At 44.2% G+C, this 25,671-nt stretch overlaps 1 protein-coding gene across 5 annotated transcripts in view; it reads left to right on the top strand.

Moving 5' to 3' along the window:
* The window catches only part of LOC136844492 (coiled-coil domain-containing protein 97-like), a 112,390-nt gene that overhangs the window by 47,570 nt on the left and 39,149 nt on the right, over window positions 1-25,671 (top strand). For all 5 annotated transcript variants that reach the window (XM_067113806.1, XM_067113804.1, XM_067113805.1 and 2 more), the window contains exons 4-5: window positions 11,034-11,219; window positions 11,974-12,216. In XM_067113806.1, coding sequence (XP_066969907.1) covers window positions 11,034-11,219; window positions 11,974-12,216 — 429 coding nt within the window. The remainder of the gene's footprint in view (window positions 1-11,033; window positions 11,220-11,973; window positions 12,217-25,671) is intronic.

Raw genomic sequence — 25,671 nt, 5'->3', positions numbered from 1 at the left:
CTGGAAAGCTATTTACCATTCATATTCATCAAAAGGAAACTATTATCTTCCCAGGGGAGAACACTTACCTATCTCCCAGCAGCAGCTGGGAACTTGGCGATTATCTGAAAACGAACCATCACTCAGCTCTCTCTTTCTAGTGTATCTCATAATTGACTAAGGCCACTGAATAAAACTCAGTGATATTAGAAAAACAGAATTTATTCTAAAACCCAACAAACCACTGACTAATTAAAAGGAACAAGTCATATAGCTTGACTCTCAAAACCAAGCCTGAAAAATGAATCAAAGAAAGTGGGATCTCAAAATCATGGCAGGACTAAACTAAAATATGGCAAGACCAAAATCATATTAGTACCAGAAAATATATACCTGTCAAGTCACAAAGTCTGTCATTGTCAAAATCGTAAAATGCACCATCCCGAATATTCCTTACATTTAAAAATTCTTCTCCCAAAGTCCTTCATAGGGCCATTAACAATTCCTGGCAAAGAGACAGAAACATCTCTGCTAGACCCCAGTACATAGTCATCAAAGATATACATGTGGAACAATAATAAGCCAAAAGAAAAATAAAAAATGCATATTTTACTTATAGGACTTACCTGGTAGTTACATATAGCTGTCGTCTCTGACGCGCGGCAGAATTTTAAATTTCGCGCTAGCGCTAAAAACATCTAGGTGATCCCTCTACCAGCGCCCTCTATAGGTAACAAGGAACTATCCCAACAATGTTCTAGAACCCATTAAGTTTTCTGCCGAGAGACCGGTAACACGGTCTCGTTTTGTGGTTGAATTTTTTTGTCTGCAATTTATACTTAAGTATTTCTTTGTGGTTTTTTGCTAGCTAGCGCTTTGCTTTTGTGGTCGGAATTAATTCTTTGTACAACATGTCTGATTCTGGTTCCCAGTATAGATATTGTGCTTTAGGCTGTAGGACTCGTTTGCCTAAGGCGGCTATCGACCCCCATTCAGTTTGCTCTTCATGTAGGGGTAAATTTTGTAATTCAGAGAATACATGTGAGGAATGTATGCATCTAACAACGGATGAATGGTCAGCCTTAGAAAAATATCTACGGAAGTTAGAAAAGGACAGAGTTAGGAAAGCTTCGCAGAGGTCATCATCTGCTAAGTCTGTAGGGCAGGTAATTCAATCTGTTAACCCCTCTCCTATTAACTCTCCTTTGTCCGACCCTGTTGATCCCAATCCTATCACCGTGTCAGAGTTAAAAGTCCAAATGGACACTAAATTTTCAGCTGTGCTTTCAGCCATCCAGACGATGGGCCAAGCCATTGAAAAATTGGCTCCTCGAAGTGAAGTGTTAGTGGAGGAGGTGTCTGTTCGGCCCACTCGTTCTCCCAGGTCTAGACCTCTGTCGGACTCCCCTGGTTCAGGGAGAGGGCATGTCGAAAACCGAAAGGAGGCGAGTGGGGCTTGCTCCCGAGCAGTCACCCCCTCAAGTATTCCTGTTGTGCATTCCCAGGATGCTTCCGCACGCCATAGAAAAGGCGCTGCTGGGGATGTGTCTTCTAGTGGTGATGATTCGTTGACTCTTCCTCGAAGTGGGCGCTTCAAGCATTCTTCTCGCCCTCTCAAGAGGTCTCGCGCCGTCTCTCCTGCAGCGATTCCGAAGAAAAGATCGTTGACGGATCCGCATGCGGGCTGTAGCTTCTGGGAGGATCCTGAACCTTTTTCCTCCTCCTCTTGGTAGATCAGCCCCTCGTCGGAAGGAACCTACGCGCGTACTATTGCCCGTAATAAGCGTGTTTCCGTTCCAGGAGCGTCTACATCTCGTCCAGCCTCATCGCAGATAGTGCCTCCTCCTACTACCGGTCAACAAGATCCCCGTTTTGTCGCTCAAGTCACGGACAAATTGACGGATCTTATTCAGTTCTTTTGTGGCGCTCGTGCTGCTTCGGGAGCACCTGTTGCGGAGACACTTCCTTCGAATGCGCCACAAGTCTTGACTCAAGAGCCTCCCACTTCGCATGCACCAATGAAGAGGCTCAACCAGACGCTTCAGCATTCTTCTCTGGCCCGGATTCGCCACGTTCGGTTGACGAGCGCCACTTCAGCATGGGCGCGCCACTTCAGCTTGGCGCAGCGCCACTTCAGCAGCGCGGCGCCACACTTGACGGATTCGGCGCCACACTTGACGGATTCGGCGCCACATCGGCATGGTCGTAAGACTTTAGATTCCGCACGACCTACTTTTCGTCAGGAAACTGTTCCTGTGCACCAATTGTCTCCTGTGTCTTCTGTAGACGAAGAAATCGAAGAAGATGTAGAAATAGAAGAGGACTTTCCAGGAATTAAGGAGAAATCTTCGGGTTATAAGGAGTTACTCAAGTTTTCGTTGAAAACTTTGGGGACTCTTTTAAGCCTTCGACTCGGCTTCTCCCAGATCGCAGTTTAAGAGGGATAACGCCTCGGATCCAGCTCCTTTACACGCCTAGTTTTGGCGATTTCGGCCAAGAAGGCTATCAAGAAAATTAATTCCTGGCTCTCAGACAAGAGAGAGCAAGGCAAGAGTATGTTTTGTCTTCCACCCTCCAGATTGGCTCATCGCAGCCGCATGTGGTACGAGACTGGAGAACGTTTTTCTTTGGGTGTGTCTGCCTCCGCTCAAGGAGACTTCTCCAGTCTAGTGGATTCAAGTCGTCACACAGCTCTTCAATCAGCGAAGATCTTTTCACGCAGTCAGAGTTGGATCATCTTCTCAAGAGTATTTTCGCTGTTGTGGAGGTCATCAGTTTCCTTGATTGGTCAGTGGCGGCTCTGGCTAGGAAAGTCAAAGAATTCGGACTTTCGGATGCGCAGTCGACGGATTTCACTTCGGTAGTCGACTGCATAGACAAGGGGGTATGCGATTGTGCCTTGAGCTAACTTCGGTTTTTGCAACCGGAGTTCTGAAGAAACGACAACTCTGGTGCTCTTTTTGGCGAAGGGTTTCCCGCAGCCAGAGGTCTGCTCTCCTCTTTGCTCCTTTGTCGAAGGACCACTTGTTCCCGAAGGAATTAGTTCGAGAGACTGCTGAAGCTCTCACACAAAAAGCTACACAGGACCTGTTGGCTCAGTCAGCAAAGAAGCCGAAGAAGACTACTCCGGTAGCTACTTCCACCAAAACTTCGGTGTTTTCGGACACTTCCAAGACGTTCAGGGGCAAGTCTGCTTCTCGGCCCTTTTCCAAGTTTCGTGGGAAAGGAAAATCTTCTACTCGACCTTCCAATTTTCAACAAAAGAAATGAGTGTGCTGTCCTCCACATAGCAGTAGGTGCCAGACTCCAGTCGTTCTCGGAAGCCTGGCAAAAGGTCACTCAAGATCCTTGGACCTTACAGGTGATCCGAGAGGGGTACTCCATCCCATTCCAACAAAAGCCCCCTCTATCGGACGCTCCAGTCGTTTTTCCAACATACTCCAACGACTCTCAGAAGTTTTGCGCCCTTCGAGAAGAAGTAGAAGCACTGCTAAGGAAACAAGCCATCGAGTTAGTGCCGACCCCATGCTCTCCGGGGTTTTACAACCGTCTCTTTTTAGTTTCAAAGGCGTCGGGAGGTTGGAGGCCGGTTCTAGACGTGAGCGCATTGAACGTTTTCGTAAAGAAAACGAAATTTTCGATGGAAACGACAGAGTCAGTGTTAGCATCTCTTCAACCGGGCGACTGGATGGTCTCGATAGACCTCCAGGATGCGTACTTCCACGTTCCTATCCATCAGGAATCAAGGAAGTTCCTGAGGTTTGTTTTCCAAAGCAAAGTTTTCCAGTTCAGAGCTCTTTGTTTCGGACTGTCAACTGCACCTCAAGTGTTTACAAGAGTTCTGTCAACGGTGGCGAAGAATCTTCACTTACAAGGAATAAGGATGTCAATGTATCTGGACGACTGGCTTCTGAAAGCACACCCAAAGCCAAATGTGTGGAGGACCTAATGAAGACATTATCTCTGGTAAAGGAACTAGGCCTACTAGTCAATGTTCGAAATCGTCCCTGTCACCATCACAGCAGATAGTTTATTTGGGAGTGAGAATGGACTCTCTGACTTTTCGGGCTTCTCCATCAATACGGAGAGTAGAGTCTTGTCTAAGCATGATAGACGACTTTCTACATCGCGAGGTTTGCTCAGCCAACCAGTGGATGAGCTTACTGGGGACCTTAGCCTCGATGGAGAAGTTCGTAAAACTGGGGAGACTCAAGATGAGGCCTCTGCAGTTTTATCTACAAAGCCAATGGCCACATAAAACCCATCCGGATTCCTTTCTTTTCAAGATCTCAGATCAGATCAAGAAGGAGCTGTTCTGGTGGAATTCAAGGGAAAGGCTACAGGAGGGAATTTCTCTTTTATCAAGAACCCAGACCTCACACTCTTGTCAGACGCCGGATCAGGGGTGGGGAGCGACTTTAGACAACAAGGAATGTTGGGCCTGTGGCAGGAAGAGCAGAAAGAACTGCACATAAATGTGAAAGAGCTGAAAGCGGTACATCTAGCCCTGATACAATTTCAGCAAGAAGTAAAAGGCAAGGTTATTCTAGTTCAGTCGGACAACACGACAGCTCTTGCTTATATCAAGAGGCAAGGGGCACTCATTCCTTCTCCTGTATCAGACGACCAAGGAACTTTTAGAATGGTCGGAAGAGAACGAGGTCACGTTATTGACCAGGTTCATAAAAGGCGAGAGGAATGTAACAGCGGATCTTTTTAGCAGGAAGAACCAAGTCTTGCCCACGGAATGGACCTTACATCCGCAGGTTTGCAAACGATTGTGGAATCTGTGGGGTTGTCCGCTAGTAGACCTATTTGCAACAGACAGAACAAAACGCCTCCCAGTATATTGCTCCCCAGATCCGGACGACAAGGCACTTTGGGTGGATGCAATGACAATGAGTTGGGATTGCCTAGATCTTTACGCTTTTCCACCGTTCAAAATTATCAGGAAGGTCTTGGAAAAGTTCAGGAACCACAAGAACACCAAGATGACTCTAATCGTTCCCTTCTGGCCATCGAGGGAATGGTTCCCAGATCTTCTCCTCCTCCTCGCAGATTTTCCGAGGATCCTCCCGTCGAGGAAAGATCTACTCAGACAACCCCACTTCCTGAGGTTCCATCAGAACTTGTCCGCTCTACGGCTTGTCGCCTGCAGACTGTCGAGCGACTCCTCAGGAAGAGAGGTTTTTCAAAGGAGGTTGCAAGCGCTATTGCGCGACCCAGAAGAAAGTCTTCCGACGCAGTATACCAGGCTAGATGGAATCAGTTTAGAACCTGGTGCAATAGACATGGAGTTTCGTCTTCTAAAACCTCTCTAAATCAAATAGCGAAGTTCTTGCTATCCCTTTTTAAGGAGAAAGGATTGTCTTTGAGCACGATTAAGGGGTATCGATCAATGCTTGCTTCGGTATTTAAGCACAGAGGTCTAGACATCTCGAACAATCAGGATCTAACAGATTTACTTAAGTCTTTTAATACCTCGAAGACGAAAGTTCCTAAACAAATAGCATGGAATCTGGACATCGTCCTTAAATGGATTTGTTCAGATCAATTCGAGCCTTTGGCAAATGCATCGCTGAGAAACTTGACTAAGAAAACTATTTTTCTAGTAACACTCGCAACAGCCAGGAGGGTGAGTGAGGTTCATGCATTGGACAAAACTATTGGTTTCTCTCAAGGAAAAGCTGTTTGTTCTTCCTCTCTTAGGTTCTTAGCGAAGAACGAAGATGCGTCCAGACCATGGCCGAGGTCTTTCAGCATTAAGAGCCTTTCAGATCTTGTGGGAGAAGGAGAACAAGAGAGATTGTTGTGCCCGGTGAGAGCCTTAAAGTTCTATATTCACCGAACAAAAGGTATCAGGGGCTCTTCGGAGAACTTGTGGTGTTCTGTGAGAAACCCGTCAAGACCACTTTCTAAGAATGCTCTTGCTTTCTTCTTAAGAGAAGTTATTTCAGAAGCCCATGTGAATTGTCAGGACTCAGACACGGGAACTCTGAAAGTGAGAGCACATGAGATAAGAGCTGTAGCTACTTCTTTGGCTTTCAGGCACAACCTCTCAGTGCAGAAGATTGTGAATTCTACATTTTGGCGATGTAAGTCGGTCTTCGCATCGCATTACTTGTCAGAATTGAAGACTGATTTTGACAATGGCAGTACCTTAGGGCCTTTAGTAGTTACTGACACGGTGGTGGGTGAGGGAGAAAGAGGGGCAACCCTATCCGACTAACATTTTCTCCTTGAAGTTGGAAATTGAGTTTGTTGCGCTCGTTTGTAGGTACTATGTTGTTGGTTTAGGAGTACCTACAATCTTTTAATTTTATGGTTGAAAGTTTTTAATTTTATATTTTGGTGATGGAGGTGATCCCTTATTGTTAATTTGGTTCTACGCCCAGAGCAAGGGCATACTAAGTCTTGTCCGTCACGGCGTTGTCCTCACGGCAAGTACTAACAGATTGTATCTGACACCCGGATCCTTTATATCCTGTCTATACAATCGAGGGATAAGCAGACTACAGAGGCAGTAACCACTGAGTCAGCAATCCTTCAAGGTAAGGAACTAAAATTCATGTTTTGATTTCTAACAATATATGTGGCTGACATGATCCCACCCCCTCTAAAGGTGCCAATCAGCTATATGTAACTACCAGGTAAGTCCTATAAGTAAAAATGATATTTTTATGATAAAATAAGGTTTTACTTATACTTACCTGGTAGTTACATGAGTAAACCCGCCCACCCCCCTCTCATGTCTAGTGGGCTTAAAACTTAATGTGGGTTCTAGAACATTGTTGGGATAGTTCCTTGTTACCTATAGAGGGCGCTGGTAGAGGGATCACCTAGATGTTTTTAGCGCTAGCGCGAAATTTAAAATTCTGCCGCGCGTCAGAGACGACAGCTATATGTAACTACCAGGTAAGTATAAGTAAAACCTTATTTTATCATAAAAATATCATATTAGTTTGAAAGGCAATGTCTGAAAGGGAAAATATTAGCGAAACCGTAAAATGTCCACTTACTCTCAACAGCCATGGAAAATCCATATCTCAAAAAAAGTTTCACTGCTCAAAAGAGCATTCACAATAGTTCAAGTGGGGATGAAGAATTTTCAGATATTTTCTCACAAAGAAGGCGTGCGTTGACGAACACACGCATGCATGCCCATCGTGATGCATGAAGGGAAGATTTCATTATGTCATTCCGGAAGATTCCAGTACCCACAATGCCATATGGGTCAGTGATCGCACACCCTGTCACATGTCATATGGACTTCCGATCACATCTCAATCACGCCTTGAGGCACTACTTTGGGCTATGTCAACGTTCGCAAAAATGATAAATCTCAGTTTTCAAAATGCGAATGAAACTTCGCACTGTCTCTAAGCAAAAAATTGGTATCCTTACCGTACCCAGCACTCTCTGTGTACACATTCCGATGCATTAATAAGATGTTGAAGCAAAGTACACCTGCATTTGTGTCTAAAATACATATACTTCCACGTTCCAACTCATCCTCAGTCAAGAAAATTTCTACGCTTTGTCTTCAGAGGCAAGATCTTCCAATTCAAGGCCCTGCGTTTTGATCTGAGTACGGCCCCACGAGTGTTCATCAGTGTTTTGGCTCCATTGACGGTATAGAATCATTTCCTAGGCATCCGGATGCTCCCATACTCAGACGACTGGTTAGTTCTTGCCAACTCGTTTCAGGCGATCTTGAGGGTGAAACATTGTCTCTTATGACTAGCCTCGATGTTAGGCATTGAGATCAATGTCAGCAAGTCTACACTTCTTCCATCCCAGCCAGTTGTTTATCAAGGGATGAAGATCGAATCTCGGTCTTTTTGGGCTTTTCCGACAGAGACAAGTAGGCAATTTTCTGTCTCTTGTAAGAGACTTTCTACCCTTAAAAAGGCTTCCAGCCAAGAAATGGCTGTCTCTTTTGGGCCACGTGGCCTCCTTAGAGAAGCTGGTCTTCGTGGCCCGTCTAAGAATGAGACCAATTCAATATTATCTCAAGGACACTTGGGACAGGTATCGTTATCCAGATTCGTCGATAGTTCCCCCAAGTCTTTCGAGTTCCCTCCGTTGGTGGGGAGATTGGTCAAGAAAGTTGATGGGTCTGCCTCTGGACCTCAAGAGCCCAGACCTCAAATGGTCTTCAGATGTGTCGGTATCAGGTTGGGGAACCATTTTGGGACACATCGAAATGTCAGGGAATTGGACAGTAGCTGAAAGGAGAATGCATATCAACAATCTAGAGCTTCTGGAAATTTGGAAAAGCCTTATGGAAGTAGAATACCTTGTCATTGACAGGTTGATTGCAGTCTACTCAGACAATTCAACTTTGCTGTCATGCATAAGAAGGCAAGGGGGCACGAACTCAAGAGATTTGTTCAGGCTGGCAGAGAACCTTCTTCTTTGGGCAGAATCCAGGAACATCTTTCTTTTACCTCAGTTTATCCCAGGGAGAAACAACGTTATTGCAGACCAACTCAGCAGAGGGAAGGACAATTACTTACGTGAGAGTGGTCTCTTCACCCTCAAGTCTGTCAGAGGTTGTGAAACCTTTGGGGAGCCCCATACATCGACATGTTTGCAACCGCCCAAAATACAAAACTACTAATTTACTGTTCTCCACGCCGGGACTCTCGGGCATGGTCAGTCGATGCTTTTCTCCAGGTTGTTGAACCTATTCCTCTAAGCTTTCCCTCATTTGCAGTTTTGAGAAAAGTAATCAACAAGTTGCGCTTTTTGGAGAATGCAAGGATGATGTTAATAGCTCCTTGGTGGCCCCAAAGAGAATGGTTTCCTGAGCTACCTCCCTTGGCCATAGATGTTCCTCGTCATCTACCTTTCAGGAAAGATCTCAGACAGCCTCATTTTAGAAGATTCTATCAAAACCCCCACATGCATCGTCTGACCGTTTGGAGACTGTCAACCATCTCTTACGAGCTAGAGGCTTTTCAAGAGCATCTAGGGAATCTGTCCTCCACTGTTAAATTGTACCAACAACAGTGGTCAATTTATTGATCTTGGTGCTTGTCCCGAAGGATATCCAGCACCAGTACCCCTGTAGATAACCGTATTAAGTTCTTCCGGTATCTTAGATACATGAAATAACTTTCTGTTCTTTCGATTAAAGGATATCGCCCTATGTTATCTTTGGTTTTGAGACATTCAGACTTGTGTTATCTTTGGTTTTGAGACATTCAGACTTGAAGATTGATCAAAATTTAAATTTGAAAGAGGTGTTCTGATCTTCTGATCTTCTTATCTTCTTATGGTGTTTTAGGTTGGAATTTGGACGTTGTTCTAAAATTTTTGACGATACTTCAATTTGAGCCTTTGTCCAGATCTTCTCTTGAGAACTTAACCTTAAAGATGCTTTATCTCTTAGCTCTTGCCACAGTTAAGCTTCAAGCCCTCTCATGTAATGTGGGCTTCATCCAAGGGGATGCCTGCCTCTCTTTTCTTCCTTTGCTTAGGGAAAAAATGATTTTAAAGCTAAAGCCCTTCCCAAATTTGTGAAAGTGCCTAATTTAACTACTCTAGTAGGCAATGAGAAAGAGGATCTTCTATGTCCAGTTAGTGCTTTAAAGATTTACCAGGACAGACTTAAACCTTTAAGAGGAGGAGTTAAAAATTTATTGTGGTGTTAGGAGGCCTAATATACCTGTGTCCAAGAATGCTGTGTCTTTTTTTTTTTACGTTGCTTAATTCAGTCCGTACACACAGAGTCGAATTGTGAATTTTCACTGTTGTTAAAAGTTAAGCCTCATGATGTCTGTGTTATAAGCACTTCCTTTAATTTCCTTAAAAACCTTTCTCTAGACAAGGTTGCCCATGCTGCTCAGTGGAGGTGTAACTCTGTTTCTGTTGTGCATTATTTGCAAGGGGTTGAAATTACACATGAGAATCCCAAAGCCCTAGTCCCATCGTTGCGGCAGGGACAGTTTTCTTCTGAACCAAAATTAGAGAGTTTGCTTCTCTCTTTTCTTATTGTAAGTTGTTAGGAAATCCTGGTATCTGATTGGGGAGCATGAAGGTACACATTGGTGTGTAGGAGCATACCTTCTTATCGTAAGGTAGTTATTGTCTTTAGTTTGGACTGTTATTGTGGGCTTTGACTCAGGCACAGGAGTCAGTGATACTCTATGAAATAGAGTCCTCCCCGTGAGGATCCTCAGACAAGTCTCACTACGAGGACCAAGAACCTTACAGCTTGCTGTGGATCCACCCTCTGGTGACAGTACCTACCAAAAACGATCACACAACAGGTAAAAACATTCAGAAGCTTTTTCTTTTTTAATAAAGCTTTAGTTCGCTTAGTTGACTGGGTGTTTTTTCCGGGTATACTAACCCACCGTCCTTTTTCAACGTGGTAGTCAGCTAACTTTAACAGTAGGTAAGACTCATTCCAAATACATGTGAATTTTCATGATAAAATGAATTATTTGGATACTTATCTACTGTGAAAGTGGAAACCTGATTAGCCACCCCACATCCTAGTGGGTGGTCAGGAAGAATTCTGACAAGAACATAAAAATTCTAAAGCTACCTGGTGGGGAAAACAGGTGATTATAGACAGTCTAACCAGGTCAGCCATGCTGCTTTTTTTTTTTTTTTTTTGAATGCTGATAGCACCTAGTGGCACGAAGATATAAGCTAACTGTAATAGTAGGTAAATATCTAAATAATTAATTTCATCATGAAAATTCACATGTTTTATTAAGTGTCCCACCCCCCTATCCCTTGTGATTAGGACATAGTATTTAGGTCTGACATCTGCAAGAAAGAATGAGAGGTTTTGATAGTGAGAGTAGACTAAGGGCAACTGTTCTTAGCAGTTTTTTTTCTCTCACTTATCCACTGTTTTATTTCCTTTTAGGAGCTATTCAAATCTCAGTTTACTGCTTTTTTACGTAGCCATGAAAGCAAAAGTAAAAGAATGTATGTATTGATGAAACAAAATATTTGGAATCTTTTGTTCTTTAGCAAATGTGACATCATTCTAGTACAGTACTGAAATGATAAGTTTTCTTTCACACTTACAGAGTAACTATAAAAAATAGACGGTATGCTGCAATGCAAGAAATGAGACGTTCTGGAACTTACTTTAGTGAAAAAGAAATGGAAAGGCGGGATCCATTACTGTATGATCAGTTAATTGCTCGCCACCAGACAGAAGAGGAAAAAAGGAAGTACGAGGAAGCTGGAAGGAATGAAGCAAGTGAAACAAGGTAGTTATGAAACCATAGTGGATTTTAATTTTTGTTCTACTTAGGTGCATATTTAAGAACTAAACAGTTAGTAAACAATAATGCAGTTCTTTATTTAAGTGTTTCTTGTTATTAACTTGCTTATTTAACAACATTGTAGAGATTTGTTGTCAAGTGGGAGTAGACCAAAGAATTATAAAAGAAAAAGCTAGAAAGTAATATAACTGAGGTTGAACAGACACCAAGGAACCTGTAGTATCTTATGTATTGTTCCACAAAAGGCTCACTGCAAGTGGTAACCTCCTACTAGAGTTTGTAGTGGAAGGATAAGGATAATGGGACACTCAGGCTTGGCAGGAGTGATTGTTTTCTACAGTGTTTTAAATCATCATCTAAATTTTATTTTGAACAGGAATTAAGCTATTCTTAAGTACTACCGTATACTTTTCGTAACAATTTGTACTTTAAATCAAGTAATGCAATTAGTATACCATAATTTAGTTTTACTAAACTATAGCCGTTAATTAATATTACATTTTTCTTAGCCAGGTTTTGTAGGTGACACACTTAGCTGAATGAATGAGGGAGGGATTTGGCAGCTTAATTTTGATGCTTGATTTTAAGCATTTGTTTAATCACCTTGAGAAATAAAAAGGCATCATTGTTACTGATGTATTGTGCTTTGTAGTAGCAGGTAAATGCACATCAATAATTAAATTTAGCAATTTCTGTCAAGTACAGAATACTTCTCATTTTGTTTCTGATTGTATTTCAGATTTTCCTCTCTTCTTTTAGAACATATTGATAATTGTTCTGAAAGAAATCTTAAGAAGCAACAAGAAGAGGAAGAAGATGACATGCTTGAAGAAGAAGACACAGATGAAGAAGTAGAAGAAGAAGATGATGAGAGAATGGAAGAAGCCATAGAGTCAGGCGAGAAACAGCTTTTCAGAGAAGAGTTTTACTCTTCATTGTATCACAGGTTTTTAAGGGGGAATGACACAGAATTTGATTATGGGTAAGTTTTTGTATCTTATTTTTTATGTATGAATATATTTATTTTGCAATATTTATTACTGTAAACACTTGCACTCATTTGTAAAGTTAAATTTATACATGTATGCTTGTATATTTCAGTTCATAGTAAGCTCCAACTTAATTCTGCGGGCCTTATTAGATCATAGCATAGAGGCAATAATCAAATAAAGTTTTTAAAATTTCATTATATTTTCAAATAATGTAAGTTGCTCCAAACTGTGTACCAAAGCATTGTGAAAAAAAAAATTTGTATTTTTCATATAAGTAACTTACCGAGTAATTACATAGCTATAGTTTGTAACCCGGCCGGCTGATGAAGAGTTAGAGGAATTTATTTCTGGTGATAGAAATTCATTTCTTACTATAATGTGGTTCGGATTCCACAATAAACTGTAGGTCGCGTTGCTAAGTAACCAATGGGTTCTTAGCCACGTAAAATAAGTCTAATCCTTCGGGCCAGCCCTAGGAGAGCTGTTAATCAGCTCAGTGGTCTGGTAAAACTAAGGTATACTTAACTTAGCAGCCTTTATTTTAAAAATCGCGGTAGCACTTCGATAGTTTAGTGTAGGTGACAAGCCCCACCCACTAATAGGAGTACGGGAAATGACTTAGCAGAAAACCTCATTCTGTTTCTGCCGGCTCTCGAGTAACATCAGGGGTTTGCTGCAGCTTTTGTTTACTGATTTTTGGTTGTATGGCTGGATTTCGGTGAAGTATTATCACTTACTTGAGTAGCCTTCAAGCTTTAATAGCTTTCAGGATAATTTTTTCTAGTTTTGGTTATTATTATGTCTGATTCAAGTTCACCTAGTTTCGCTATTGTAGCGAAAGTTGCAGAACCAGAGTAATCAAATCTTCATATGAGTCTCATACTGTACAATTTGCAGTAAATGTAGTGGGCAGAAATATAGTAGGGAGAGAACTTGTGCTAAATGTAATGATTAGCAAGAATAGAAGATACTTAATCTCAACTAGACAAGTTAGGAAGGGTTAGAAAAAGGAAAGCAGCCTCTAGAGTTTAGAAACAAGCTTCCCTTAGCCTAGTTTTCTACCATAGCCTAGGTTAGAAGATAGCTTTTCTATTTCTTCTTCCCCACTTCCTAATTTTTCTCCTGCCACTAGCCCTCCTACTTTTAATCCACCTACTCCTGTGCCTGGCTCCCTCGCTTCCGAACCTGATGCCATTGCCAGTCTAGAATTTAGGTTTCACAAGAAAATGATCCTACTAGTGAATATAGTAGCAGAGTTAGGTGCGTCGCTGAAGGCATTTTTGGAAAAAATGGATTCAGATGGCGACACTTCCCTCAAAGTGACAAGTGATAGTGTTGTGTAAGTGGAGGAGGTGGCTACGCATCCTTTCGGTTCTCTTAGACCAAGGTTACTGTCATACTCCCCTAAACATGGGAGAAGACGTACCGAAAGTCCTATGGAGGCCGAGAGGGTAGCCCCATGGGTAGTTGCCCCCTCAGTTGAACCTGTTGTACATTCCTAGGTATCAGCAGACAGCCACTGGAAAGGTGTCTTGACAGGAGAAAGTGTCATGCAAGTGGAGGAGGTGGTTGCTCGTCCTGCCAGTTCTCCTAGGTGAAGGTCCCTGTCATACTCCCTCAAACCTGGGAGAAGACGCCTGAGGTCCAAGGGAGGCTGGTGGCATTTGCCCATGTGTAGTCACCTCCTCAGTCAAGCCTGTTGATTGCTCCCAGGCTTCAACAGACAGCTGTTGGAAAGGTGTCTCTGTGGATGTGCTTCAGTTGTTGTCCAACTCTCAAGGCTCACAGCCCAGACTTAGAAGCTACTCAAGTGCTTTCTAGATTCATCTCGTCCATTGAAGAAGCACACAGGTGATGCTGGCCGCTCTTCTCCGATGCCCAGATAGCGGTTAAGGAGTCAGGCGTAGTCCTCAATCTTCCTGCAGCGCATGGGACAGCCCGGAGTATTTCTCTCCCGAGTGTACTTCTGTTGGACGCCAGTATTTGGCTCCCAAGCGCCCAGCGATCGCTCTCAGGCTCCCTTTGTCTTCGTTCAAGCGCCCATCTCCTCACAAGCACCTGACACCAGCTCCTGAGTGTCCACCGCCAGTTTTCGAGCGTCTGCTGCCAGTTTCCGAGCGTCCACCACCAGTTTCCGAGTGCCTGGTGCCAATGCTCAGTGTTACGTTGGTGAAAATTGTTTCTTATCAGCAGAACTTGACCTCCTTGTCAAAGACCTCTTTGAGTTGTTTGAAGCTTTCAGTTTCTTGGACTGGGTGGTGAGAGAGGTAGCCAAGAAAATTGAAGATTGCAATGATTTAGTTGGAGACTTCGCTTCGGACTGGCTAGGAGTCCTTTCTCGTGCAGACAAGACCATCAGGGATGGCTCTCCCTGGGGGTTTTGAAGAAAAGCGTTTTTTGGTGCTCCTGTTCCACTAAAGGAGTCACTCAGGCCCAGAAGTCGACTTAGGATCTTCTGGGACCTCCAGTAGAAGTCAGCTTAGGATCTTCTGGCTCATTCTTCCAAACGCCACAAGGATTCGTCCGCTTTTGTTCCTAAGACGGTCTCTCCTCTCCAGCAACATCCCTTTCATGGGAGTAAGCCCAAGTCCAGTCTTGGACCTGCTCCAATGTCTGCTTCTCGGCCAGAACTCTCAAGAAGAGCTCAAGTCCTTGCCCAAGAAATGAGGAAGAAGTCCTCCGTACACAAGAGGGAGCCAGTCTTCTCGAGTTTTGGGAGAAGTGGAGTATCAGAGGGACAGAACAGTGGATTGTAAAGGTTTTGAGGAAGGGCTTCTCCATTCCATTCATGGAGAGCCTACTCAAGAGGCATAGGAAAACATTCGGCCCTTGTGGAGGAAATCTCCTCTCTCTTTCGAAAGAGAGTCATAGTAGAAGTCAAGGAGGGCTTCTACTACCATCTGTTTGTGATCCCCAAATCATCGGGGTTTGGAGACCAGTCCTCAATGTAAGTACCCTCAACCTTTTCGTCCAGCAGATGAAGTTCAGATGGAGACAAACCAGTCAGTCCTTTCATCCATTTATGAGGGCGATTGGTTGTTAACCTTGGATATGCAGGACGCACGCTTCCGCTTCCCCATCCATCCAGACTCAAGGAAGTATCTAAGGTAAGGTTCATCTTCTAGGACACTCTCTCAGGTGCCCCACGTCAGCATCTAAACACCTGTCTCCTCTCAGAGTACTCGGCGCCAGCTGCCAAGCGCCCGGCGCCAGCTAAATTCCAGTTTCAGGCTCTTTGTTTTTGCGTCTCTATGGCACCCCAAGTGTTCAATTGAGTCCTTGCTCCGCTAGCAAAATGACTTCATTTAATAGGCATAAACGTCAGTCTATATCTGGACGACTTGCCCCTTCGATCCCCTTCGAGGGAAAAGTGCAAGAAGGACTTGAACATCTTCTCTCTCAGGAACTGGGAATTATCATCTACCTTCAGAAGTCTTAGTTGGCCCCGTTGCAAGAGTTCCTCTATTTGGGGATGAGTGTCAGTTCTTGGACTTTTTGGCTTTTCAGTCTGCCAAGAGAATCATCAGCTGCCTTCAGATGGCCCACAAGTTTCTAGCCCCTTCGTCTTGCTCAGCCCATCAGTGGATGAGCCTACTGGGGACCCCGTCGTCCATCAAGATGTTCGTCATGTTAGGCAAACTTCTTAGGAGAGTTTTGCATTCTTCCTCAAGGCCAACTGGAACAGAGAAACACAGCCAGACACCTACGCTTTTCCCGTAAACCTGGAAATCAAGTCGGACTGGCAATGGTGGGCCGTCTGAATGTAGACTTTCGGAAGGAAAGCCATTCATCCTCTGAGCCCAGACTTAGACTTCTGTTCAGACTCCTTGGTTCTAGGTTTAGGGGTCCTCTTGGGGAACCGGGAAGTTTTCAGGATTGTTTGCCGGAAGAACAGAACCTTCACATCAATGTCAGAGAGCTGAAAGCAGTTCACTTAGGGCTTCAGTGCTTCTTGACCCTAGTTCACAACAAGACTGTGGTAGTCCATTCAAACAATACCACAGCCCTAACATACATATGAAAGCAAGGCAGCACTCACTCATTTTCTCTCTGCCAGACAGCAAGAGACCTTCTACTGTGTACACCTCAAATGGAGTGAGTCTAGTCACTTGATTTATTCAGGGCAAACTAAATATTCTGGTGGATGAACTGAGCCGTTGAAAAGTAGGTCCTTCCCACCTAGGATCCCCTGGTCTATCGGAATCTGCGATACTATGGGGCAGGCCGACATTGGACCTGTTTGCCACCTCAAGGACCCATCGCTTTCCTCTCTTTTGTTCTCAGGCCCCGGACCATCTAGCACGGGCAACAGACACCATGCTGCAAGAGTGTTCCCACTGGGACCAATACGCCTTTTCGCCCTTCAATCTGATCAGGGAAGTTTGGAACAAGTCTTGGGCTCATTGCATCGTTACGATAACTCTCACAGCCCTGTTCTGGCCCATGAAAGAATGGTTCCAGGACCTGCTACGGTTGTGGGTCGACTTTCCGAGACTCCTTCCCCTAAAAATCATGTCTGCTCAAACAACCTCACTTTAAGAGATACCGAAAGGTTGTCCGCTCTTGCCCTGATGGACTTCAGACTGTTTGGAAGTTGTCAGAGCGTAAGGGTTTTCAAGACACACTGCAGAGGCAATTGCAAGCCTTAGGCGTTGATTTCCTAGCCGCGTCTTCCAGGGTAAGTGGGCGATTTTCTGAAGCTGGTGTCTCAGACTCAAGGTTTCTTCTTCTGAGAGACCTGTGACCCAAATTGCTGATTTCCATCTTAATCCGAGGAGATCTAGGAATCTCTCATCCTCCACCATTAAAGGGTATTGAGCTGTGTTTAGCTCTATGTTTAAACACAGGGGTCCTGAATCTTGCGTCAATCCCAGATCCTAACAACCTCGTCAAGTCCTTTGATATGTCTAAGCAAGAAAGGAAGGCCCAGTCTCCTGGAACCTGAATGTAGTGTTGAAGTGGCTGACAGGTCCCTCTTATGAACCCCTTCATTCCTCTTCTCGGAGAAACCTTACTTAGAAGACTCTCTTCCTCCTTGCCTTGGTTACTGCCAACATATTAGTGAGATCCAAGCCATTGATAAAGGGTAGGGATTTCACAAGGAGATGCAGTTTGCTCCTTTACCCTTGGATTTTTAGCCAAGAATGAGGACCCAAGCCCTGGCTTCGTTCTTTCTCCATTAAGACCTTAACGGATACCTTCGCTCTGAGTAAGCAGAGAGTTCTTTGCCCTGCTGGGGCTTTAAGGTATTACCTGAGCAGGACTGAGAAGATCAGAGGACCATCCAATAACCTCATGTGCTCTGTCAAGAACCCATCTTGCCTTCTGACTAAGAACACATTGTCCTTCATTGTCAAAGACTTAATTTCTGAGGCACACTCTCAGATTCAGGAGGACATGATGCCTGCTTTTAAAGTGAAAGCTCTTGACGTCAGGGCAGTCTCTACCTTATTAGCTTTCAGGCACTGTATGTCCTTCATTTCCATTCTGCAGTCAGCCTACTAGATGTGCAAACCGATCTTCGCGTCTCATTATTTGAAAGAAGTTGCAACAGGGTTTGAAAATTGCAGTACCTTGGAGCCATTTTCAGTGGCTGGCATGGTATTGGTGGAGGGAGCATAGGAATCTCTCTTTTTCTCCTACTATCTCTTCACTTTCAAGTAGGGTGTTGTTTAGGTGACAGTGTTGTCTGGTTGTTTTTTATACTGGTACTGCACCCAGGACAAGGGCACTTATATGTGCTTTGCTAGCCATCAGTCCTATCCTTCGCTGCAAAGCTCCCACTTCTAAAGTAGAGGCGCCTCATGGCTTTACCACCATGCCACTACAGGGTAAGGTGAGCACCAACCAGAGGCAGTATTCACCTGCAGTAGCTCTCTTACCACGTAAGGAAATGACAACTATTGTTTCAGTGCTAGCAATTTTTCTATATCAAAGTCTTTACCATGCCTTAATGTTCTGGAGTAGAATATGTCCATGTATCCCACCCCCATTCAGTGTGGTGTGGGATGCAGCTATGTAATTATTTGGTTAGTTACTTATATGAAAATTATATTTTACATAAGTAACTTACCAAATAATTACATAGCTATAGTTTCTACTTTACGCGGCAGCTCAAAATTCGAAATTCGTGGTAGCGCTCTTTTGTTTTGGGTGTAGGTATTCCGCCCTGCCCACTATCGGGGAAGAGTAGTACAACGTAGCTAAAGAGCTCAATTCGTTTCTGCTGATTAATGACTGAACACCAGTTATTAGCAGCTCTTGTTTTGTTTTCGCCGGATGGTTGGAGATCGTCTTTGGTGAAGTACTCTTTGCTTTTGGTAGCGCAGCTATCTAACTTAGCTAGAATTTGGATTATTTCTTCGATTGTGACATGTCTAATTGGAATTTTGACCATTATGTCTGACTGTAGTTTGTCTAGGATTAGGTACTGCAGCAAAGGCTGCAAAACTAAACTCACTTCTGCAAAATATGACTCACATACCATTTGTTGTACATGTAGGGAACAAATTTATTCTCTGGAATTGAATTGACGAATGTAAAGACTGGGAGAAGGGTAAGTGGAAGACTTTACAGACACACTTAGACAAATTGCAGCATGACCGAATTAGAAAAGCTACACCTAGGGCCGAAGCTAAGGCTTCTGCTAGTGTAGGTCATTCTCCAGGAGTTGATATTGATGTTATGCCTATCCCTTCAATGCCTGTGACAGCTTTTTCTCCCATTTCCAGTCCTCCAGCTTTTCCTGTCACTCCATTACCTAGCTCACATTCTGCTGAACCCAATGCCATTGCCAGCTTAGAAGCATGGGTAGATCAAAAATTTAATTTACTTGTCAGTACTGTTTCCCAGATTGGGAATTCTGTAAAGGTCCTAATGGACAAATTTAATAGTGTAGTGTCGAGTGAAGTGTCAGTGGAGGAGGCGGCTGTTCATCCCACCGATGCTCCTAGACCAAGGTCCCTGCTAAACTCCCCTTGCCAACATGGGAGGAAGCAAACTGGCAGTCCAAGGGATGTTGGGGTTTGCCCACAAGCAGTCATCGCCTCATCTAAGCCTGTTGTCCACCAATCCCAGGCTGCGGAAGAACGCCGTTGGAAAGGTGTTCAAATGGATGTGCATGCCCTATCTTCAAGTGATTCAGATTTTCCCACATAAAAGAAACGTAGTGACCGTTTTGCTAATGTTTCTAGGCCATTGAAAATATGGGGTAGGAGGAGGATTCAGATTCAGCCCCTGTCTTTCTCTCAGTGAGTTAGAGAGAGAGAACTTAGCTCTCTCCCTTCTTGTAGATTTTGGGAATTGCCAGCGAGAGATTCTCGCTCCCATTCAGGTGCGAAAGTGCATTCTGACCCCAAACAAGTGTGTACCAGTCCAGGTCATGGATGCCAAGAGTGCCGAGCCCAGTGTAACTTTTAGCACCCCCAACTTCATCGCCCACCCTGTTCGAAGATCGTTCGGCATCCAAGCTTTCATCTCTAGAGTGCCCAATGTCCAAGCGCCCATCACATGAGTGGGCAGTTTTCGCCTTGCCTGTTCATGAGCGCCCAGATTCCGAGTTAGAAGAGCCCGTGTTTGACCTCTCAGAGCGGGAACGTCAGATTGCCGAGCACCCATCCTTGGGGCACCAAGTGTCCGCGGACAATGCAGCCGCTTCCAAGGAGTCAGTGTCTGCTTCAACAGCGAGTGGGCGCCCACCGTCCGTGCGTCCAGTCGCTGGGGGCACCTCTCTCGAAGTCCACCCCACCTCTAATTTCTTCTTGACCCCACAAGGAGAATTTCCAGTATCGGATGCCTCAAGAGAATTTCCGTCTGTTGCTCAAGATCCTTTGTTGCTGACGCTTCAACTTCGGCTTGATAAAGTGTTGAGCCTTCTTCAAAAGCCAACTCCAGTAGTGCAGAACCCCCAGGATCACCCGCTTTTTCCGTCGAGGAACCTGCAGAAGAGGAGCAACCTGCCTCTCATTACTCGGCACTGCACAGGATTTTTCTGGTCTGTTACCCGTCGTTCTTCTCTCCAGTCGTCCCTTTATCGCCGGATTCGGCCTACTGATGCAACAACCACCAGGTACCGCCAGACTGCCATGTATGGTGTTGTCTTTGTTGTCGAAGAAAGCTTTCGGCTGCATGGATGCCTGGCTAGCAGGGAAGAGGTAAGTCGGGAAGGCGGTTTTCTGTTCGCCTCCCTCTTGTTTGATAGGGCAGAAGTATCTGTCTTATGCAACTGGAGAAGCTCCGTCCTTGAGAGTTTCTGCCTCCTCTCAAGGGGACTTCTCCAGTATCATACTGTAGATGCTTCTCGCTGCTCTGCTTTCTCATCGGCCAGAATTCTCTTCACAGCCTTGGAATTAGACCATCTGCTTAAAGACATATTTAAAGTCTTTGAGGTCTTTAGTTTTCTGGATTGGATGGTGGGGGCCCTAGCCAAGAAAATAGAAGACTGTGCGTCCCGTCAAGAGAACGTCGCATTTGACTGGCTGGGAGTACAGGGGTGCGCTGATAGGGCTGTAAGAGATGGGGTACTAGAGCTAGCAACCATCTTCACAACAGGAGTCCTCAAGAAACAAGATTTGTGGTGCTCGTACATGGCAAAGGGAGTCACCTCATCGCAACGTTCTTCACTTCTTTTTGCACCCCAGGACCTCCTATTCAATCTGCCAAAAGGACTAAGTTCCCCGCACAAGCCACTACAAGCACAACTACTAGAATGTTGTTGCCCCTGCAGCAACAGCCCTTTCGAGGTCCAAGGGGTCGTTTCCAGTCCCAACCTAGATCCATCCTCTGAACTTCCAGACCAACTAGGAAACCCATTAACAAGACAGCACCTCAAAAATGAGACGTCTGTCCTCCATGTTCCAGTGGGAGCAAGACTTTCCCATTTCTGGACAGAATGGAAAAAGAAGAATGTGGAGCCGTGGGTGCTGAAAGTATTGAAAGAAGGCTATGCTATCCGTTTCAGGGAGAATCCTCCCTTAGTAACCTCTCCCAGCTCTTCGTTAGGCGAGTCGGTAGAGCTGTGGACTAGCACTCGCTAGGCCCGAGTTCGAGTCTCCGGCCGGCTGATGAAGAGTTAGAGGAATTTATTTCTGGTGATAGAAATTCATTTCTCGCTATAATGTGGTTCGGATTCCACAATAATGATGTAGGTCCCATGTTGCTAAGTAACCAAGTGGTTCTTAGCCACGTAAAATAAGTCTAATCCTTCAGACTATCCCTAGGAGAGCTGTTAATCAGCTCAGTGGTCTGGTAAAACTAAGGTATACTTAACTTAGTAACCTCTCCCATCAGCTTAAAAGCCTACTTGGTAGACTCAGAGAGGTTTTTGGGGGAAATTCCAATATAAAGAGAGAGAGAGAGAGAGAGAGAGAGAGAGAGAGAGAGAGAGAGAGAGAGAGAGAGAGAGAGAGAGAGACATATCTCGGGAAGTGTCAACCCTACTAGAAAAGAGAACTGTGGAAGTAGTCGAGGATGTAAACACGGAGGGGTTTTACAACAGCCTCTTCATGGTTCCCAAGTCATCGGGAGGATGGAGACCTGTCCTGGACATCAGTGCCCTGAACCTCTTCGTTCAAACAACGAAGTTCAAAATGGAGACGAATCATTCGGTTTTGTCAGCCATCCATCAGGGAGACTGGATGATTACGATCGACATGCAAGGTGCTTACTTCCACATTCCAATTCAACTGGACTCCAAGAAGTATCTGAGATTTGTGTTCCAGGACAGAGTTTTCCAGGTTTGGGCACTCTGCTTCGGACTCTCCATGGCTCCTCAGTTATTACCCTGGTACTCACTCCCCTAGCGAAATGGCTACATCTTATGGGGATAAACATCTCTCTGTACCTGGACGATTGGCTCCTACACTCCCCCTCGAGATCTCAGTGCATGGAGGACCTGCAGATAACTCTTCATCTCACCCAAGATTTAGGCCTTTTAATAAACTTCAAGAAGTCACAGTTAGTCCCGACTCAGTCTATTCTATATTTGGGGATAGTGATAGACTCAGAGTTTTTGGGCTTTTCCATCCCAACAGAGGATACTAACTTGCCGCAGGAAAGTTCAGGACTTCGTAACTCGTCACTCCTGCTCAATCAACGCGTGGATGAGTCTTCTGGGAACCCTCTCTTCCATAGAGAAGTTTGTTCCATTAGGCAGGCTACATACAAGAGCACTGCAATTTTACCTCAAGACCAATTGGAAAAGGAAGTCGTTCTTGGATTCGTTCATTTTCAACATCTCTCCCCAAATAAAAGAGGACCTCCAGTGGTGGCTAGCGGAAGACAGATTCACACCAGGAAGGTCTCTGGCTCCAATGAACCCCGACCTAACGTTATACTCAGACGCTTCGGATCTGGGTTGGGGAGCCCTTCTCAGCGATATGGAGGTGTCAGGAACATGGTCTCCTCCCAAAAGAAACCTCCACATCAATGTAAAGGAATTAAAAGTGATTCATTTGGCACTTCAACAATTTGCAACGGTAGCCTTCCACAAGACAGGACCGGTTCATTCAGACAGCATGACCGCCCTGGCTTATATCAAGAATCAAGGAGGGACCCATTCTTTTGTGCTGTACGAAGAGACAAAGAATTTTCTTCTATGGGCAAGGAACAACAAGAACCCAATTAGTGACCTGCTTCATTCAGGGCAAGATGAACGTCCTTGAGGACGAATTGAGTCGTGGCAAACAGGTTCCACCGACGGAATGGACACTCAATCCACAGGTGTGCATCGACCTTTGGAAGCTGTGGGGAAAGCCGTCGATAGACCTGCTTGCGACGTCAAGGAGCCATCATCTTCCATTGTATTGTTCCCCGGCTCCCGACCAACAAGCATTGGCAACAGATGCCATGTTGCAGGACTGGTTGAACCTCGACCTTTACGCCTTCCCTCCCTTCAGCATGGTGAGGGAAGTGTTAAGAAAGTTCAATGGACACAACAAAGTGTCAATGACCGTTCCCTTTTGGCCACACAAGGAGTGGTTCCCTGATCTGTTGAGCCTTTTGACAGACTTCCCAAGGCAACTTCCTCAGAAGAGAAGTCTTCTCAAACAGCCGCACTTCCTCCGATACCATCAAGGGTTATCCACTCTTGTGCTGACAGGCTTCAGACTGTCAGGGAGCTTGTCAGAGCGAAAGGATTTTCAAGGAAGGCTGCGGAGGCTATTGCTAAGTGCAGGCGACAATCTTCCTCTGCAGTCTACCAATCCAAGTGGGCAGTTTTTCGAAAGTGGTGCCGGGAGCAGAATATCTCCTCTTCTCAAACATTTGCAGCCCAAATTGCAGATTTTCTTTTATATCTTAGAACATTGAAAGGGCTCACAACATCTACCATCAAGGGTTACAGAGTGATGTTGAGTTCAGTATTCAGACATAGAGGAGTAGACCTGTCTTCAAACCAAGACATCAGCGATTTAATCAAACATTTGAATACTAGTAAGCAAGCTAAACCCTCGGGAGTCGCTTGGAACTTGGATGTGGTCCTCAACTGGCAGTCAGGGTCGCCGTTTGAACCTTTGGATTCGTCATCACTTCGGAATCTTACGAAGAAGACATTTTTCTTGATGGCACTGGGTACAGCCAAGAGAGCCAGCGAGCTTCATGCCATCGATAAAAGGATAGGTTTCCCACAAGGCAATGCTGTATACTCGCTAATTTTTAATTTTTTTGCCAAGACTGAGGACCTGGCTAACTCATAGCCTCGCTCCTTTTCAGTCGAGCCTGTCAGACGTACTAGGTCCATCTGATCCAGAGAAAGTCCTCTGTCCTGTAAGAGCTTTGAGAATATACCTTGAGAGAACCAAGAACCTTAGAGGATCGGCCCCTAATCTTTGGTGTTCTGTGAAAAACCCCAGCCGTCATTTGTCCAAGAATGCATTATCATTCTTTTTAAGATCTGTGATTTCGGAAGCACATTCGGGAGTACAAGATGATTTACTACCCTCATGTAAAGTAAAGGCTCATGAAATAAGAGCCGTGGCAATGTCTTTGGCTTTCAGACATAACCTGTCTCTCTCTTCAATATTACAAACAACATTTTGGAGGTGCAAGTCAGTGTTGGCCATGTTTTACTTACGGGACATTGAAACGGTGTATGAAAAATGCAGTACTTTAGGTCTGTTCTTTGCAGCTGGCATGGTATTGGGGGATGAAGGATAAGAGGAACACCTTCTTTTTCCTTTATCCACTCTCCTTGAATTAGGATAGTTGTACTTCTGGGGAAGTCTGATGGACACTGAGTCGTGAGTGTCGCCAATCTGTATTTTATGGTTTTGACTAAAATTTTCTTGTGGTGTAGGTTAATTTTATCTGGCCCTTGTTGTTCTGTTGTACAGTGCCCAGGGCAAGGGCATATCCACATATTTATGTGACCCTTTGGGATTGTTAGCTTTGGCAACATGTGATTAACCTCCTACATTGCAAGCACCCTCTCAAGTAGAGGCAACCCTTGGCTCTAAGGTTACAACAAGCATTTCAAGATGCTAGCTAATGTTCTATTCCAAATTCTTCTCCATATCAGAGTTTTTTTGGGGTAGTATATGTCCATTTATCCCACCTCCAATCAATGTGGGATTCAGCTATGTAATTATTTGGTAAGTTACTTATATAAAAATGACATTTTTATAATAAAATAAAGTTTTATATATACTTACCAAATAATTATCGTATTTGATGGCGTATAAGACGCACTTTAAAAAAAAAAAAAATGGCCTAAAAAATCCCCCTGCATCCTATGTACATAATGTAGGCTCAAAATTTAAGAATTTTGGCCGAAATTATGCATGAAACGTCATGTAGATGTTGTAGCCTAGCCTAACATTCGGTGTTATCCTAATAACCTATTAAAAAACAAAGTTTATTATAATTATTTATCATTATCACACTTACCATCACCGCAAATTACTGCAGCTAGTATTATAATCAATATCAAACGTTGTTATCGATATTTTCATTAAAATGTTAATATCACTATCGCCGTCTACAGCGGGGGAAAACAGGCATTCCACATTTACAGACTTACAGTACGTGTGCTACCACCTATTGGTGATTATCTCGAGAGCTTTACGGATAACAAGGCTTCGTTCAGTTGGTAGTTGGCAATTCCTGCTAACATTCTCTTTACGCATAACAACATGGCAACAGATCAATTGGTGGTTGACAATTCCTGCTACCATTCTCTTTAGGCATAATAAGAAGGCTTGTTGAGTTGATACTTCAGTAGCTCATGCTAGCATTCTCTTTTAAGAATAATAACATGGCTTTGTTCAGTTGCTCAAGACTTGAGCCGTTACATAGGAAACATTTTTATTTAATGGATTTTACACCATGATTGCATATTTTATAATATATAATGGATATATATGTCATATATTACTGTAGGTAACATCTTTATTAATGTTTTTGTTGATTCTAAGTGCAGGAAACAATGTTTACAAATGAATGTTGCAATC

This window comes from Macrobrachium rosenbergii, chromosome 12, assembly GCF_040412425.1.
Source record: "Macrobrachium rosenbergii isolate ZJJX-2024 chromosome 12, ASM4041242v1, whole genome shotgun sequence".
In the NCBI taxonomy this organism is placed as follows: domain Eukaryota; kingdom Metazoa; phylum Arthropoda; class Malacostraca; order Decapoda; family Palaemonidae; genus Macrobrachium; species Macrobrachium rosenbergii.
Note: the sequence above shows the minus strand (reverse complement) of the source record. Positions and strands in the feature narration are given on the sequence as shown.